This window comes from Palaemon carinicauda, chromosome 11 (genome assembly GCF_036898095.1).
Source record: "Palaemon carinicauda isolate YSFRI2023 chromosome 11, ASM3689809v2, whole genome shotgun sequence".
NCBI lineage: Eukaryota > Metazoa > Arthropoda > Malacostraca > Decapoda > Palaemonidae > Palaemon > Palaemon carinicauda.
In genome coordinates, this window is record NC_090735.1 from 10,089,517 (window position 1) to 10,106,597 (window position 17,081).

At 44.8% G+C, this 17,081-nt stretch overlaps 1 protein-coding gene across 2 annotated transcripts in view; it reads right to left on the reverse strand.

The window, feature by feature from the left end:
- LOC137649966 (tyrosine-protein kinase Dnt-like) overlaps positions 1-17,081 on the reverse strand; it is an 84,004-nt gene that overhangs the window by 36,975 nt on the left and 29,948 nt on the right. The window contains exons 4-6 of one of the 2 annotated variants that reach the window (XM_068382949.1): positions 11,775-11,868; positions 6,296-6,464; positions 5,786-5,997 (exon numbers count right to left, since the gene is read on the reverse strand). In XM_068382949.1, the coding sequence (XP_068239050.1) occupies positions 5,786-5,997; positions 6,296-6,464; positions 11,775-11,868 (475 nt within the window). Of the gene's footprint in view, positions 1-5,785; positions 5,998-6,295; positions 6,483-11,774; positions 11,869-17,081 lie in introns of both variants that reach the window. The other variant, XM_068382948.1, reaches the window with a different exon arrangement.

Sequence of the window (17,081 nt, forward strand, 5' to 3'; positions counted from 1 at the left end):
GTACGCCACTACTGTGGCGTTGTCGCACATTAACGCCACAGTGTTCCCTCGCAGGAAGTGTATGAACTGTCGACACGCCCTCAGAACCGCTATCATCTCTAGGATATCTATATGGAGAGACGCCTCCTCGCTGGACCACTGCCCTTTTGCTGATTTTCCTAGCAGGTGTGCTCCCCAGCCCTCCTTCGATGCGTCCGTGAACAACAGCATCTCCGGGGGGTCGGAGGCGAAGGGCATCCCCTTCTCTGTGTTTGACCTGATGTTCCACCAAAGAAGGGTCTCTCACGTCTTCGGGAGGACTGGGACTATTTTGTGGGACTCCTTGCCTTGGATCCACGCCTCCTTTAGATTCCACAGTACCGGGCGGAGCCTGAGTCTCCCTTGCGGTACTAATTTTTCCAGGGAAACCAGATGACCCAGTAACTTCTGCCAGTCCTTGGCCCTCCTGGGTTGTCCCGTCAGGAAGGTTGAAGGATACGTTCTAGGTTGGCTAACCTCTCCTCTGAGGGGAAGGCCCTTACTAACTGGGTGTCCAGGACCATCCCCAAGTAAGTCATCCTGGTGCTGGGGACTAGCTGGGACTTCCCTAGGCTGACCGTGATCCCTAACACCTTGCAGAGGTCGAGCAACATAACGCCTTGCTCCTTCACTTGTTCCCTTGAGGCAGAAAGCAGCAACCAGTCGTCCAGGTACCTGAGTAGTCGTATGCCTTTCTCGTGTGCCGACGCCGAGATCGCGGCGAACACTCTCGTGAACACTTGCGGGGCCGTTGAGAGGCCGAAGCACAGGGTTTTGAACTGCAGGACACTGGACTCCCACTTGATCCTGAGGAACTTCCTGCTGGAGGGGTGCACGGGGATTTGAAAATAGGCATCCTTGAGGTCGAGAGACATGAGGAAATCCCCCTCCCTCAAGGCTGCGATCACTGTCTTGGGGGTATCTATCTTGAAATCCATCTTTGAGACGAACTTGTTGAGGGCTGAGAGATCTATGACTGGCCTCCACCCTCCTGTCGATTTCTCCACAAGGAAGAGCCTGCTGAAGAAACCCGGGCCGGGGTTCTCCACTGTCTCCAAAGCTCCCTTGTTGATCATAGACGCTACTTCCTCTTGTAGCGCCCCCCTCTTCAAGGGGTCCTTTGGAACCAGCCATTCGGCTCTCTGGGCTGGGATGAGAGGGAGAGGCTCTTCCAGGAACGGGAGTCTGTAGCCCTCCTTCAGGACCGTCACCGTCCAGGGATCCGCACCGAGATCCCACCATGCTTGCCAAAAATGTCTGAGGCATCCCCCTACTAGCGGCTCCTGCGGGAGTAGGGGGCCTCTCTTCCTACCTTCTCCTGGAGGAGCGGCCAGATCTACCTCTCCTAGCGTTACCGTAGGAGAGTCTGTAGGCTGACTGAGGGCCTGCCGTGGTCCTACGGGTGGGCTGCTGCGAGGCTTGAAGCCTAGGGGCTGAGGGAGGATCTCTTCGGGGCAGCAAGGGTGTGGCCTGTGAGGGGTGAGGGACGTACGTTGGGGCTCTCCTAAACGTGGCCTTCCTCATAGGAGGGGGCCTAGGATCCGCTTCTCTCACTTTCCTCACCTTCTCCATAGTATTTTCTACCAAATTGATGGGGAAAATGTCATTCCCCCACACGGAGGAATTCCTCAGTCTCCTTGCTTCCCTGTCCGGCAACTTCCGCACTAGCTTGCTCAGTACTGTATCCCTTTTCCTCAGGACCCAGTTTGAAGCCACCGACAGAGACTGGGACGATAAAAACTTAAAAGCTTTGCCCCCAGAGCTAACAAGATCCCTCAGCATGGCCTGATTTTCTGGGAGGGAGAGGTCGTGTGATGCCTGAAACCCCACCAAAGCGCATGACCACCAATCTAACCAGGAGGACACGTAGACCAGGTCCTGAGCCATGTCCTCCATCATAGATACTTCCGACGGGGAAAAGCACACGGGGGCAGTGGATGCCCTGTCTTCCGAGGCTCCCTGGTTCAGCGCGGTCACCGCTGCTTCTACTGCACGGGGACCACCGCGATGCCCTTCGGGAACGTAAAATCGCTTCTAGGATTTCAGGCCCGGAAGAAGTTTGGAGGAACTCTGGCTTCTGGGGGCCTCTGCTAGTCCTGCCAAGTATCCATCAATCTGCTCCATCCCCAACTTCACGTCTTGAGCGAGAGGGAGAGACAAAGATGGCTTTTGTTGTACCGGACTGTCGATCATCCTGGACAGTCCGGAAAGTATGGCCTTTGCAGCTGAGGGCTTGGGCTCATCCAACCGGTGATGCCTTCGAATAAGAGCTAGAACCTTACGGTAGGAGGAGATGTCGTCCGTCGAGCACTCCCCTCCTTCCACCAGGTCTTCCGTCACCAGTTCCTGCGTACGGGGGGAAAAGCAACGCCCGACGAGCCTGCCAGTGGTATGGGCTGCCCCGTGGGGACGAAGGCATCCGTCATGGGAGTACCAACGCCCTCCGAGCCTGCCAGTGGTATGGGCTGCCCCGTGGATACGAAGGCATCCGTCATGGGAGTACCTTGTTCCACGGGGGGCTCCGTGGATGGGGGATCCATGCGGACCGACGGGCGCCCTTGGTGCTTAAGGAAGGCCTCCAATGTGCCCGTGGTCAATGCTAAGCCTTCCTTCACACTCCTTATATCCTTCCTAAGGGAAGAAGGGGCGGAGGCTACCGTCGGGTTAAACACTACACGGAGGTCCCGGTTTGAGCCCTCATGCCGGGCGGCTAGTCCGAAGGAGGAGCTAGGAGGTTGACACAACGAAGGCAAGGCTCTAGGGAGCCACCCGGAAGCGGCCGCGGCTGTGGAAAACCTAAACAGCTCGCTCCAGGGCACTGTGACATTCACCCAGTCCTTTGACTTACTCCTCTTCGCTTTCTTCTTAGAGGACTTTGACCGTTTCCTACCGTGCCTCGAGCGGGAACGAGACTTTTTCTTCTTGCGGTATTTCTTCCTCTTCCTCTTGCTAAGGTTCCTGTCTTCGTCCTCTGAAGACGAAGAAGACGAAGAGTCCGATGACAACGACGACGGATGGAGCTCTCCGACCGGCCGACACGTCCAAGACTGCGGGGGGAAAATCACGTCGTTTCTCAGGTGTGGGCGGTTGCAGAAACACGGGGGGTAGCGTAGCCGAGGGAGCCGGAGGAGACCACGCGAGCCCTTTACAGAGCCATTGATCTACATCCTCTTCTCCTCTAATGGGAGACCTGAAGGGAGTCCTAGGTTTCACCCACGTGGCGGGGTCCGAAGACGACGAACTACCTTTCTCCGTGTCTCCCCCGACGGTTGAAGCACCCGAAACACGCCACGAGGCAGGGGAAGTATCGGCACTCGGCCTACCCCACATTGGATCTTCCGAGGCGACGGGACCTGCGGGCACCAGGCCCTCGCCTCCTACCCACACTTCCGCACTACACTCAGGCCCAACACATGCCTGCCCCACACTGGAAACTTCCCCCACAGGAATATCAGACTCTTGGGGAAGGGCAATGGGCCTCTTCCCCGCAACGGACTTACCTCGTCCCCTACGCTAGGGGAAGAAGGACGGGCGCTACGATCTGTCGAGTCGTCTGGCGAACCTACAGGCGAAGAAAAGCTGGAATCCTTAGGCATCTTCTTAGCTGCCTTCTTCTTCTTCGTCCCGAAGAGCACCCACTGGATCTCAGACCAATTAGCACACTCCGGGCACGTAGAGGTAGGGGAACATGCTTTCCCCCTACACGTGGAGCACAAGGAGTAGGGATCAACCTCAGGCTTAGAGAGGAAAGCCCCGCAAGACTTCCCAGCCACAGGCCCAGGGCAACGATGAGGATGCTCCATAACACAAAGCTAACACACCAAGAGACACAAGGATGGAACGGGAAAGTGAAAATGAAACACGTGGGTAACACGCGGTAAGCACTAAGGATCAGGGGACACAAGGGTCGCACCAGGTAAGAGAAAGCGCGGCGACATGTTTATCGCGTCGCGACCAGAAACTTACTGGCGATTCGACCTGAGCTAGCACGCTGCCTGACCCCGGGATCGCCTCAGGGCACGTACCACACTGCCAGAGGTTGACCCCGTAGAAAACGGGAAGAGGGGGGTAAACTATACAAAAAGCTGGTCGGTTAGGTAGAGTTAACCAGTAACTCCTAAGAAGGTAGTTCTAGGTAAGTAACCGTGTTGGAACAAACAAATTTTAAAAGAAATTTGTATTTTTCCTAACTATATAAACTTGAGTCTTCTAAAATAAAGAAATGTCCTCAGCAGAGCTGGAATAACCGTGGAAATGTTTTAAAGTATTTTACACCAGGGGAGGAGCATGGATGAGTAGTCCCCCCACCCCACTCTCTTGTCGAAGATTCTTCACTTCTGACATTCAGCGCAGGACTGAGACGGGTTGTTGAGACACAGGTTTGTATAGCTATAAAAAATAACAACCACTCATCTCAGATCATAATCAGATAAAGGACAAGTCTCAATCACTAAAGGGAAAGATTCTGAAGAGGTCATTCAGGGAGGCCTAAGCTAACATTCAGGTGGACACTCACGTGAACACCTGAAGAATGAAAGAGGCCCTTACGAGATGAATAAAGTACTGTACTGCATTCACTCTAAGTCCCTCCAGTCACCAAAAGCCTGCAGTCTCCCTCTCTGGAGGCTGTGTATAGCGCTAAAGTAATTGAACGCAGTATAAAAAAGTACTGGTTCAGCTAAGAGGAATACAGAATCCTCCTCTGTCCCAATGACAACTCGTGAAGAGCCAATAGGAGAGGACAGTGAATGGTTGTACAAGACCTCCAGGACAAAAAATCTAGGATTGTTCCAACTCAGATGACACATCTAAGAGATTGAACTTATGAGGTAGGTCTGCAATGAATTCCAAAGGGAGATAGTACATGAGGGCCAATGAATAGTTATGAATTTCACCATCCTCCCCCTCGTCAAGGGAGGATGGAGGGAGAACTTCTTAAAGATCCAGTCTAATAAAAATGGTGCTCAAAAATATAGCTTACCAGCATCAATATCAGACCCAGCATGTAAAGGTCCAAATGCTTCATTATTAAGTAAGGGAAAGGAAAGAAGCAGAAGAACTAGTTATTCTACCTTTATCCCAGACTTGCATCGAACACATTACCATACAAAAGATGTTTCCTGTTCCACATGGAAGCTGGGCTGGCTACACAACTGTTAGAGCTATTACCACAGAGCCAAGAACCAAAATATTGAAGGACTTGTAGGTATGCACCCTTAAAAAGAAAGCTGTAAAGGTTGTTAGGCCCTGCCCCAAACTACATCAGCCATTCTAGCTTCTCTCAAGATATACCCGATTTTAAATGACAAAAGGTTTGTAAATGCATAGGAACAAATTTGTTGATTATCATTGTCAGTGATATTCACAGCTATAGTAAACCACAGTATGAGAAGAAGGAAAAAAATTTTAACATACATTACTGCAGCATTTGTTTACGATAAATTATTGTTTGTTTCTATACAGAAATTTTCTTGATCATTATTTTTAGATTACATTCATAGCTATAATATACAACAGCAATGTTTAAATCAATAAAATTTCATAATAGGTGTGTACAGCTAATACAGTATTTAAAATATAAGACGATTCACTATTGTCTCAATAGTACAGTAGCTACTAAAGGGGCTAGTCCAGATCAGCAAGATGTTAGTATACTACTGTACTACAAAATTACCAATACCAGTAATTCAGCTACAGCTCATGCCTAACATACCAATATAAGAAATATAATTGTCTTTAAATTATAAAAATACTGAATCATACATACCCTGTCTTGGATCAGTATACTGAGGTTCAGGGCTCCCAGTAGTGGTTGTGGTTGTAGCAGTTGTTGTGTTAGTAGGCTGAGGAGAACGACGCAACTCACTCAACGAAGACTGTGAATTCTTACCGCCACTGGTTCCCGCACCTCCTCGCTGGTTATTGGGCAAACTCTGATTCCTTCCACCAACTGATGCTCTATTATTTTCCACACCCCTTCTATTATTTTAAAGAAAGATATTTATCAGAATTTATTGTGCACTAAGATTACAAAAAACTAAAATAAACTTACACCATAACTTGCACACAACCGTACATTATTTATAATTTCCAATTCTTTCTAAGTTTCATACAAAATCTTTATTGATAATGAAGTATAAATCACACAGAATAACATCAAAAGGTAACAGTCATTGTATTCTCTGTAAAACTAATTATGAAGTACAATAATGAAATTACAAAGTATCAAGCAAGATTGTTCCAGAAATTCCCAAAATAAAAATATACAAATACTAACCTCCTCGTGTTGGGACGTGCTTTGTTATTTCGAATGTGGTTAAATGTAGCAAGAGCAGCCACAACAACAAGGAAGACTGCTAAACAACCAAGAGTAATGTACACAACAGTTGTAGAGTGACGCGCCTCTACCACCTCCACAGATATGCCATTTGCACCTATTTCACTATCTGCAAAACAACGGCAAACTAAAATGATACTATATTAAAAGAAAGTAATTTCCATGTTGTCTGCTGGACAACAAAAAATAAAACCTTCAAAACTTTCCCCTTTGAAAAACAAAAACAAAACAATTTCATATTCCCCAAATATAAACCTCCTTTTGTTTTAGTTATAATGCCCCATAGGCAAAGAGAGATCACGTGATCATTTCATCATCATAAGCATTTACGTCAGCTTTTCCATTCACAGGGATAGATGAACTGTAATAAATGAGAAACGAAGGTGTTACTATGGCTACTTCTAAGATCAAAGTGATACCATGCAGTCTAAGGGGAGGTGAGGTCACACATTAGGGATTGCAACAGCTGTACTTGGTGGAACCTATTCAGCAATGTGGAGTTTTGTTTGTAATCTTTTCAAAATCTGTCTTATTTTAGATAAAGGATTCTTAACCTGTATAAAGAAGATAAGTGATTTCTGGAAACATGACTAAAATCATGATCATCTACGCTATTGACGCTAAGGGCCTCATGACTAAAATAGCATAGTTATTTGAAGATCAAAATTTTTATTAACACAAATACATCATTGTATTTATAATTAGCCTTTTTATAAGCCTCCCAAAGTATCTTACACTGCTGAATCGCAAGGCCTTACAGCAGCAATTAACTACTGTATTTCTTAAAATCAACATTGAGTATCACCACAAACACAATACAATAAACTACTAAAGATCCCAGCCTACAGGATGCACCAAAACAAACTTGCATCTGAACCCATATCAATCAAGGATATAGTGGTTGTGAACATCTGGCAGGCCTTGGAAAATAACATTTAGAATAAAGAGGTTCATATCATAAACTGTATTCTAACTTGCTATGTCAACACCTTGCATTCAAGGCCCAACAGGGAATTGCTGCTGGTTGAGAGACCCATACTGCCATAGAGTATTCATAAGAGGAATAAAAGTAGCAGAGGACTGCACTTATCCATTAGGAGGAACACAAACACCAATCAGTATAGAAAGTTTGTCACATATAATTCCATAATGGATAGATGAAAAGACAATTGGGGAGGCAACTGTTTAGAACCATCTGCTGAAGCAGGAATTTGTCCCAATGCTTACACACTGCGCAGCAAGTAACCTAACCATTTTCTATGCATCCCTAATACAGAATTCACCGACAAGTATGGAACCAAAAAATGTAAACTATAAGTAATAAAAAAATGAATCCAAAAGTTAGAAAAGTCAAAATTCCTGATCCTGAGGACAAATACCATAGCTTGTACTGTTTTTTCATTGATAATTTTTCTAAGAATAACTGCAAGAACTTGGCCCCCTGATATATCCTAAGACAACAGTAGTCTATAAGAAACTATACCAAATCCCATTTTCTCTCTATTGTGCTTGTAAATAACTGGAAGTGCAATGGAGAGGGTCTTCTACATCCTACGTAAAAGATAAGAAAGACACAAGAAGAATATTATGGTGGCTTGTTTCTTAGGAAACTATCTCCTTGATAAAGTCAGTTGCTAAGAAAGTATATATCATCCTCCAATCCTTTAAAAGCAATAGGACATACTTATTGATCTTTAGTCCCTGTTATGGATCTACTGTACTTGAGAGAAGTGTAGTTCTCAACTTGGCTTGAAGTTGCAAGGATAGGGGAAAGATCACCTCCATTACTAAGACAGCCACAGAAATAACCAAATGCTTGAATAGGAACTACTAAGCTCCCTAGAAGCAAGGGAAAATCTCATCTTAGGATTCACAGCTTCAGGTAAAACTTCATTCTCGATTTATTGGAATAACTGCCTCCATTATAGAACTGAATCCTAAAAAACTAAGGCTGGGAAGTGCACACCTGAAGCTGGGGAACTTATCTGAGAGTTAGGTAAAAAAAGAAAGCCTTGGAAGATTTATAGTCCTTAATTGATAATCAATACTATAGGCTACTATTAAAAAATTCATGGAGAAAGTGAGATACAATAATGAACTCATCATTCCAAAGCTTTCATCCTGTAAATGGAAAACCCAACAGAAACACTATTGATGATGACTGTGAAAATCCTGATACGAAATACTTGTGGTCAAGTAAAAACTACAGCCCTAAATGCCCCCAATATAAGGAATTTCACATTCTAAGAAAAGTAAAATACATCTTAAAAACAAAAAAGAAAATCTCTAGATTCACTTGTAAACTTCATAAACAACATCAAATACAGTATTACAATTCTGGTGGTTCTTATCGTAAACATGAAAAGCAAAGGGAAAATGGGAATTTTATCTCTAATAGATCACCCAAGCAAAAAACACTGAACTATAGAATGAGGGAGTGTCAGCCACCACTAGCAGGAAACTTACCTGTCATCTAATTAATATTCCAAATATTCATAAACAATATTTAGAGACTGGTCTCTAATTTAATGCTTATTTAATTATCATTAACCATCAATTACAATAACTATCATTATTAGCAATACTTTTATTATAATTACTAGTTATTTCTATTATCAGCACTGTCCTTAACATTATCACCATGATGTACCCTGATCATAATTATCATTATCCTTAGTGCTATTATTTATGGCACACTCATAGGAGCATGAGTTTAAAATGAAAGAAAAAAAATTATCATGTTCTAATATATTGTTTTAGTTTATTTTTTCCATTTTTATTATCCTTATAATTATCATAATATTTATGCCAATGCATTACTGTGGTTTTGTTTTTTCTATTATTAGTAGTAGTAATAATTGTTATTAATATTAACATCTTTATCATTATTATTATCACAATTATCATTAAACATTGGATTGGGTTGTGCTTATAGATTTGGACTATATAGCCAGGCACTGGGACCTGTGAGGACATTCAGCACCCATTCAGAAGAGGTTGGACAGAAAGAAGGAAGAATGGAAATAAGAGGTAAAGTAGAAGAATAAATAAAGCAGGTACAGTCAAGGGCCAAAGAAACGATGCAAAAACCCCTGAGTAATGTGAGGATCAGCAATGGCACTAACCTCCTATGAGGATCATTAACCATCAGGTTAACCAGACCAATACTTTAACTTAATTTGAACTCTTTTAAATATAGCCCCAGGGTGCCTGTTGGTAACGTCCTTGCCTGGTGATCGCAAGACTGGGGTTCGAGTCCCGCTCAAACTCATTAGTTCCTTTGATCACTGCAGGCTTGTGAGCTAGGAATGGGAAGTTTGGGGGAGCCTTTAGATCTATCTGCTGAGTCACCAGTAGCCATTGCCTGGCCCTCCTTAGTCCCAGCTTGGGTGGAGAGGGGGTTTGGACACTGTTCATATGTATATATGGTCAGTCTCTAAGGCATTGCCCCGCTTGATAGGGCAATGTCACTGTCCCTTGCCTCTACCATTCATGAGCAACCTTTTAACCTTTAATGGGATTTATTTCAAAACTAACTTTTAAATTTCAACATAAAATTGTAGTTCTTTAAATATTTAATAATTGGTTAACCAGAGCATTTTGAAGTTACACATAATTTCTTTAAAATATTTCACAATATAAAGTCTATTATTAGTTGACGCTTAGACATTTACGTTACGTAAACTACGTTAAACTGTTAGTCTTGACCTATAGGAGGACTAGAAGCTTATACAAACAAACATACAGACAAAAATAATAATCAAAATACATATTAGATTACTACTTGCTAAAATGCAATCCTGTTTAGAAAAGCAGAATGCTACTTCAAGACCAAAGGCTGCAATACAGAAAGTAGCTCACTATGCTAAAAGAAATACTGTATATGAGTAAAGAATAAACTACACTGCATAACAAATTAATCAAACTGAGAAATGAGACATATGAATATGCATAAGAAAAAGTGTATTTGTCCATTTTCAGCTGGAGTTTCAACAATTAAATTGCATGACTATGGACATCATCTCATAATTTGATCACAGCGAGAGTAAAAATTCTAGGAAACTATATGGTACTGAACCTCACTAAAAAAATTTGTTAAATAAATAGAAAGTCATGACTTAAGAAAAAATGGTGGATTGTATGGCCTATAAACATCAGAGTGCAAAGGAATTTCAGATTGAAAACTTTTAAACACTACTGTTTGCACCATAAGCTAATCAATTAACAACACTAGAGATCTGACATAAGAAACGTGAGAGAAACCACATTTTTATCCAAATACTGAAGATATGAATCTGCTGAAACAAAATTAAGAAAATGGCAAAATAAAAAAAATCCCTTAAAACTATTCTTTACAATATATTGGTAAACTGAATACAAATAATAATAAGAAATGCTCTACCAACTTCCATACATCAGGCTTGGAAACATGGTCAAAAGTAGCATTCAAGTGAAGATCGATAATCGAAAAAAAAAATTCAGGAATGTTACATTATAATGAGGGACCTAATTGGTTTTAATTTGTTGCTTTCTGATTCCTTATTCTATAAAATCTGCTAATATCTAAATACGTTGGTTTATTTAGATGTTGTCTATACTTGTAATTAAGTTACAATTATATATATACATTCATTATACACCAAACAATTGAATACACATAAAAAGGAATGGGCCATAGCAAAAGAACATTCCACACCAACAAGCAATTGGAACAAAATGGGATAACACATTGAATATACAATATAATACAGTACAGTAAGTCCCCTAGAAAAGAACTTTAAAAAAAAAATCAGAATCTCTATGTGCAATAAATAGAAAATATTTTAATTTCATGAAGAGTATAGTATGTAGAATACCTGTAGGAATTCTTGATACACATCACTAGTGTTAGAAAAATCAGATGACTAAAAACCATGGAAGTTATAAGATGATGCCTTAGTTAATTATGCTGGTCCAAAGAACTCTTCATCTTACTAACCCACCCTTAGAATACATCTCGTTCTGATGTCGGGGACTTACTGTATTACAAAAAAATTGAAGTCTCAGGTGTGTGAAGAAATTAGACTTCAGTTGAAAGTAGACTACACACACCTGTGAAACTTACTTTGTCACCTATTTTTCCAATAACTTCACTATTAGTATTAATTTCTGGGACTTATTCCTCACCAATAATTGAATTTTGTCAAATACATGTACTGTATGTCCTATTTTTCAAAGAAATGATGAACGCAGAAAATTATTTGTATTCAATGACCCATGAGCAAAGTTTATACAAGAACTATTATCAGTAATTACTTTATACTTAGCACAGGCAATGAGCTAGCGTAATGAGTATGGTAAATAAAACGTAAGCACTAAAAGAATTAAAAACGAAAACCTATAAAAACGAACAATGGTTTTTACGAGAGTAGAAACTCACCTCTAAGGCAGATCTTCTTTCGTAGTATTGTAAGAGTTGTGAGCTCTGATAAGGAGGTTGTCATAGGTACCTCTAATGTAATAGACACATCCACCTAAAAACAAAAGACACAATGTTGGTGGGGTTAACTTCATTATCATTTTACACAATATTTCTTCAAGGAAAATAATAACAACTTTACACATACATACATACATACATGTACCAAGGCACTTCCCCCAATTTTGAGGGGTAGCCGACATCAAACAAATGAAACAAAAAAGGTGACCTCTCCTCTCTACGTTCCCCCCAGCCTGACAAGAGACTCAACCGAGTTCGGCTGGTACAACTTTAAAAATATGAAAATTCAATACTAAACTTCAAATATTTTACATAAAATTCAGTTTTCAATAAAATCTGGAAGTTACAACCTTTACATTGCAATACAATAACAAAACATCAAGAACCTTGATGAAGTTGAAAGTTTAGCTTTAGACCAGAGCATACATTAACCAAAAATTTTTAGGTATTCAATAAACCCAACAAAACATGAACACAAAAGGCAGATAGTAAAAATTATTAAAAACTTTACAAACAGGTTGTAATATGTAATCATCAGATTACTAATAGCATTATCATTGTTGACAGACTGACAATTCACATGTTTAGACTTACATAATGTATAAATGATGGATTGAAAACCAGGCTAAGACCAAGCTGATAAAGTATAACAGGTATATGACAAGAGACTACGGGATGGATGGAAATTAAAAGGATTAACACCATGTAACCGGAGGGCACAGCAAAGATTCTTTTATAAAAGCTACCTTATGTCACACAAGATGCTCTGTTAAATTACATTACTCTGAGGATCCGGTGACAAATCCATTCATGTAGCTATACGGAAAATCTATTAGGCTTTCTAATGCAATTTTCAGTTTCTTTCTATCTGTATTCCTTTAATAGTTACTCTACGAAATGTCAGCATAAGTAGATTGACACGATGTCATTGCTCAAATAAAAATAGTTTGCATGTCATAAGTCTGACGGGGATTTTTCAAGGCTGGGATCACCAGAGGGTTAAAATGTTACTTATAAACACTAAGACTCTTTAGCCTAGCCATATGAAAAGTACCCTGTAAATATCTATACTCAGTGGTCTGGTTAAACAATAACAATAAAATGACAAATTCGAAGATAATTTGTATTTTTCCTAACCATACAAACCTTAGCTATTTACAAAGGGTTTACTTTTAGCGCAGCTGAAATGACGAGCCAATAGTTTTTAACGAGGGTTAATTACCCCCGCGCTAGTTAGCGGGGGGGTGGGGAAGGGTAGCTTGCTACCCCTCCCCCCTCCACACACCGGTGACTTGCTTCACTTCACTTAGAGGTAGGACTTGACTTGGGGGTCAGGGATGGCGGGCACATATGTGTAAATAGCTAAGGTTTGTATGGTTAGGAAAAATACAAATTATCTTCGAATTTGTCATTTGTTCCGTAACCGAAATACAAACCACGCTATTTACAAAGGGTGACTTACCCCTTAGGAAGGGTGGAAAGTCCCCAGCCTTACTGACTTCGGCTTGCCCGGGGGCTCGATCCCTTAGTGAGCAGCACTAGAGAGAGGGAGCCCCTGTACCTCACAGGTTCCTAGCATCGCTAGGAACGAGTGGCCTACATAAGTAGTGTGAGGAGGAGAGTGTGACTCGTCCTATGAAGTTGACCTTGAGACCTTCAGATAGGAATTCTAGGATAGGACGTTCCCCATACCACCTCGTCAGGGTATGGGAGACGCAACAGTATTAAGCTTAATACTAGGAGCACAAAGAAGCATGGGTTACCTGCAGAGGTCGAGGTCAGCTATGCGAGGACCAGGATGCTGCTTCCCCAAGAGAGGGGAGAATGAAGAAAGAAGTAAGGGTCAGACATACTCTTTCATTCACACAGACTAAGACCGGGTAACAACGCCCTCAACCTACTGCTACTTGTCCAAAAAGGAGCCTGAGGTTAGACCAGCTGTTGTGCAGCCACCACAGGGCCGATAGAGAACGTATCGAGGCTCCTGTGGGTCACGTCTTGCAGGTAGTGGGCTGTGAAGGTCGTTTGACGCTTCCAGACCCCCGCTTGAAGTACCTGCGTCACAGAGAAGTTTCTCTTGAAGGCCAGGGATGTAGCAATACCCCTGACATCGTGGGCCCGAGGGCGACGTGACGGAGGAGGGTCAGGATTCAGGGCATGGTGGATAACCCTTCGAATCCAAGCAGAGATGGTGTTCCTTGTGACCCTCCTCTTTGTCCTGCCTGTGCTCACAAACAAAGCTCGCACATGAGGACGGACTGCAGCCGTTCTCTTCAAGTAGTACCTCAGACACCTCACTGGGCATAGTAGCAGCTGGTCTGGGTCGTTTGTTACAGAACGGAGACTCGCGATCCTGAAAGAGTCGAACCGAGGATCCGGCACTCCAGGATTCTGAGTCTTGGCCACAAACTCAGGGACGAACCTGAACGTTACCTCCCCCCATCCCCTTGAATGGGCGATGTCGTACGAGAGACCATGAAGTTCACTAACTCGCTTGGCCGAGGCCAAGGCGAGTAGGAAAGCCGTCTTCCAAGACAGGTGGCGATCGGAGGCCTGGCGTAATGGCTCGAAGGGAGGTCTCTTGAGAGACCTGAGAACTCGAACCACGTTCCAAGGAGGGGGTCTCACTTCCGACTGGGGGCAGGTAAGCTCATAGCTACGTATGAGTAAAGAGAGTTCTAGCGATGAAGAAATATCCACGCCCTTCAATCTGAAGGCCAAGCTTAAGGCTGAGCGATAGCCTTTCACTGCCGAGACAGAAAGGCGCATTTCTTCTCGCAGATACACAAGGAAGTCCGCTATTGCTGGAATAGTGGCATCGAGTGGAGAGATACCCCTTCCACGACACCAACCACAAAAGACTCTCCACTTCGCTTGGTAGACTCCCTCAGAGGACCTTCGCAGGTGCCGAGACATTCTCTCCGCAACCTGTTGCGAAAAGCCTCTCTCCGCGAGGAGACGCTGGATAGTCTCCAGGCGTGAAGCCGAAGCGAGGCTACGGCCCTGTGAGGGACACCGGAGTGGGGTTGTCTGAGAAGCTCGTGTCGTGGAGGAAGCTCCCTTGGGAGTTCCGTCAGGAGTTGCAGAAGGTCCGGAAACCATTCCGCGTGATGCCATAGCGGAGCTACTAGAGTCATGGAACAGTTGACCGATAGTCTGGTCCTGTTGAGCACCCTTCTCATCAGACAGAATGGTGGGAAGGCGTACACGTCGATGTTGTCCCACCGTTGCTGGAAAGCATCTTGCCAGAGTGCCTTGGGGTCCGGGACTGGTGAGCAGTACAGGGGCAGCTTGAAGTTCAAGGCTGTCGCGAACAAGTCCACCGTCGGGGAACCCCACAAAGTCAGGACTTTGTTGGCTATCTGAGGATCCAAAGACCACTCGGTACTCACTATCTGCGAAGCCCTGCTCAGACTGTCGGCGAGCACATTCCTCTTGCCAGGAATGAAGCGAGCTGATAGTGTTATCGAGTGGGTTTCGGTCCACCTCAGAGTCTCTACTGCAAGATGGGATAGCTGTTGCGAAAAAGTGCCTCCCTGCTTGTTGATATAAGCCACTACCGTGGTGTTGTCGCTCATCACCACCACGGAGTGACCCGCCAGGAACCGTTGGAACTGTTGAAGGGCCAGAAAGACGGCCTTCAATTCTAGCAGGTTGATGTGTAGGCACTTTTCTGATTCTGACCAAAGGCCTGAGGCCCTCTGGTTCAGAACGTGCGCCCCCCACCCTTCTTTTGACGCGTCCGAAAACAGAGTCAATTCCGGGGGAAGGACGAGAAGACTCACTCCCTGTCGCAGGTTCTCGTCGGCCAGCCACCACCGCAAGTCCGTCTGTTCCAGAGACCCCATTGGGATCAGAGTGTCCGGGGAATCGGATCCTTGATTCCACCGGGACTTGAGCCGCCATTGAAGGGATCTCATCCTGAGGCGGCTGTTTGGAACCAGACGGGCCAGGGAGGATAGGTGGCCCAAGAGACGCAACCACGATTGGGCGGGGAGTTCTTTTCGCCTGAGGAAAGGTTCCGCCACCCTCCTCAGCCTTGCTATCCGGTCGTCTGATGGAAAGGCTTTGTGGAGATTGGTGTCTATTAGCATGCCTAGATAAACCAGTCGCTGGGACGGCTGCAGAGAGGACTTCTCGAGGTTTACCACGATCCCCAGATCCTGGCAAAGATCTAGAAGCCTGTCTCGGTGTCGAAGAAGGGTCGACTCCGAGTCTGCTAGGATCAGCCAATCGTCTAGGTAACGAAGGAGACGAATGCCGTTCCTGTGCGCCCAAGTCGAAATCAGGGTGAACACTCTGGTGAACACCTGAGGAGCTGTGGAGAGACCGAAACACAGCACCTTGAACTGGTAGATCTTGTTGTCTAGGCAGAATCTCAGGTACTTCCTGGAAGACGGATGGATTGGGATCTGGAAGTACGCGTCCTTTAGATCCAGTGTACACATGAAGTCTTGTGGTCTCACCGCAAGTCTGACTGTGTCTGCTGTCTCCATGCTGAACCGGGTTTGTTTGACAAACCTGTTCAGAGCCGAGAGATCGATGACGGGTCTCCAGTCTCCAGTAGCCTTCTTTACAAGAAAGAGTCGACTGAAGAAGCCTGGAGAGCCGTCCACGACCTCCTGGAGAGCACCCTTCTCGAACATGGTCTTGACTTCGGCCTGAAGGGCCAGCCCCTTTGCCGATCCCATGGCATAGGAGCTCAACGACACTGGATTCGCTGTCAGGGGAGGTTGAGATGACGTGAACGGGACGCGATAACCTTGGCCGATCACCGAGATCGTCCAAGCATCGGCCCCGAGATGTTGCCACCTGCGGACGCAACGCTGAAGGCATCCCCCCACAGGTGGACACGCAGGGGGACTGCCACCCCTAGGGTTTGCGGCCGCGGCCGCCACCCCTAGAAGTCTTGCCTCCCCTGGAGGACTTACCACCCCTCTTGACCTTGGCTGGAAAGGGCTGGGGCTTAGACACCACTTTCTTAGCTGCCGGTGCCTGTTTTGGAGCCTTACGAGGCTGTTGCTGCTGTTGTGGCGGGGCTGGAGGCTTATAGGGCCGAGTTGTAAGGGCCCTGTGGAGGAGGGAGTCCGTGCTGGATTTCCTCCACCTCTCAGCCGTTCGCTCCAAGTCTTGAGGCTCAAACAGGCTCTCCCCCAAGAGGGAGGCATGTCGGAGCCTACACACATCTACGGCGGGGACCTTCGGATGGAATCTCTCGGACACAGCATCGCGACGCTTCAACACCGA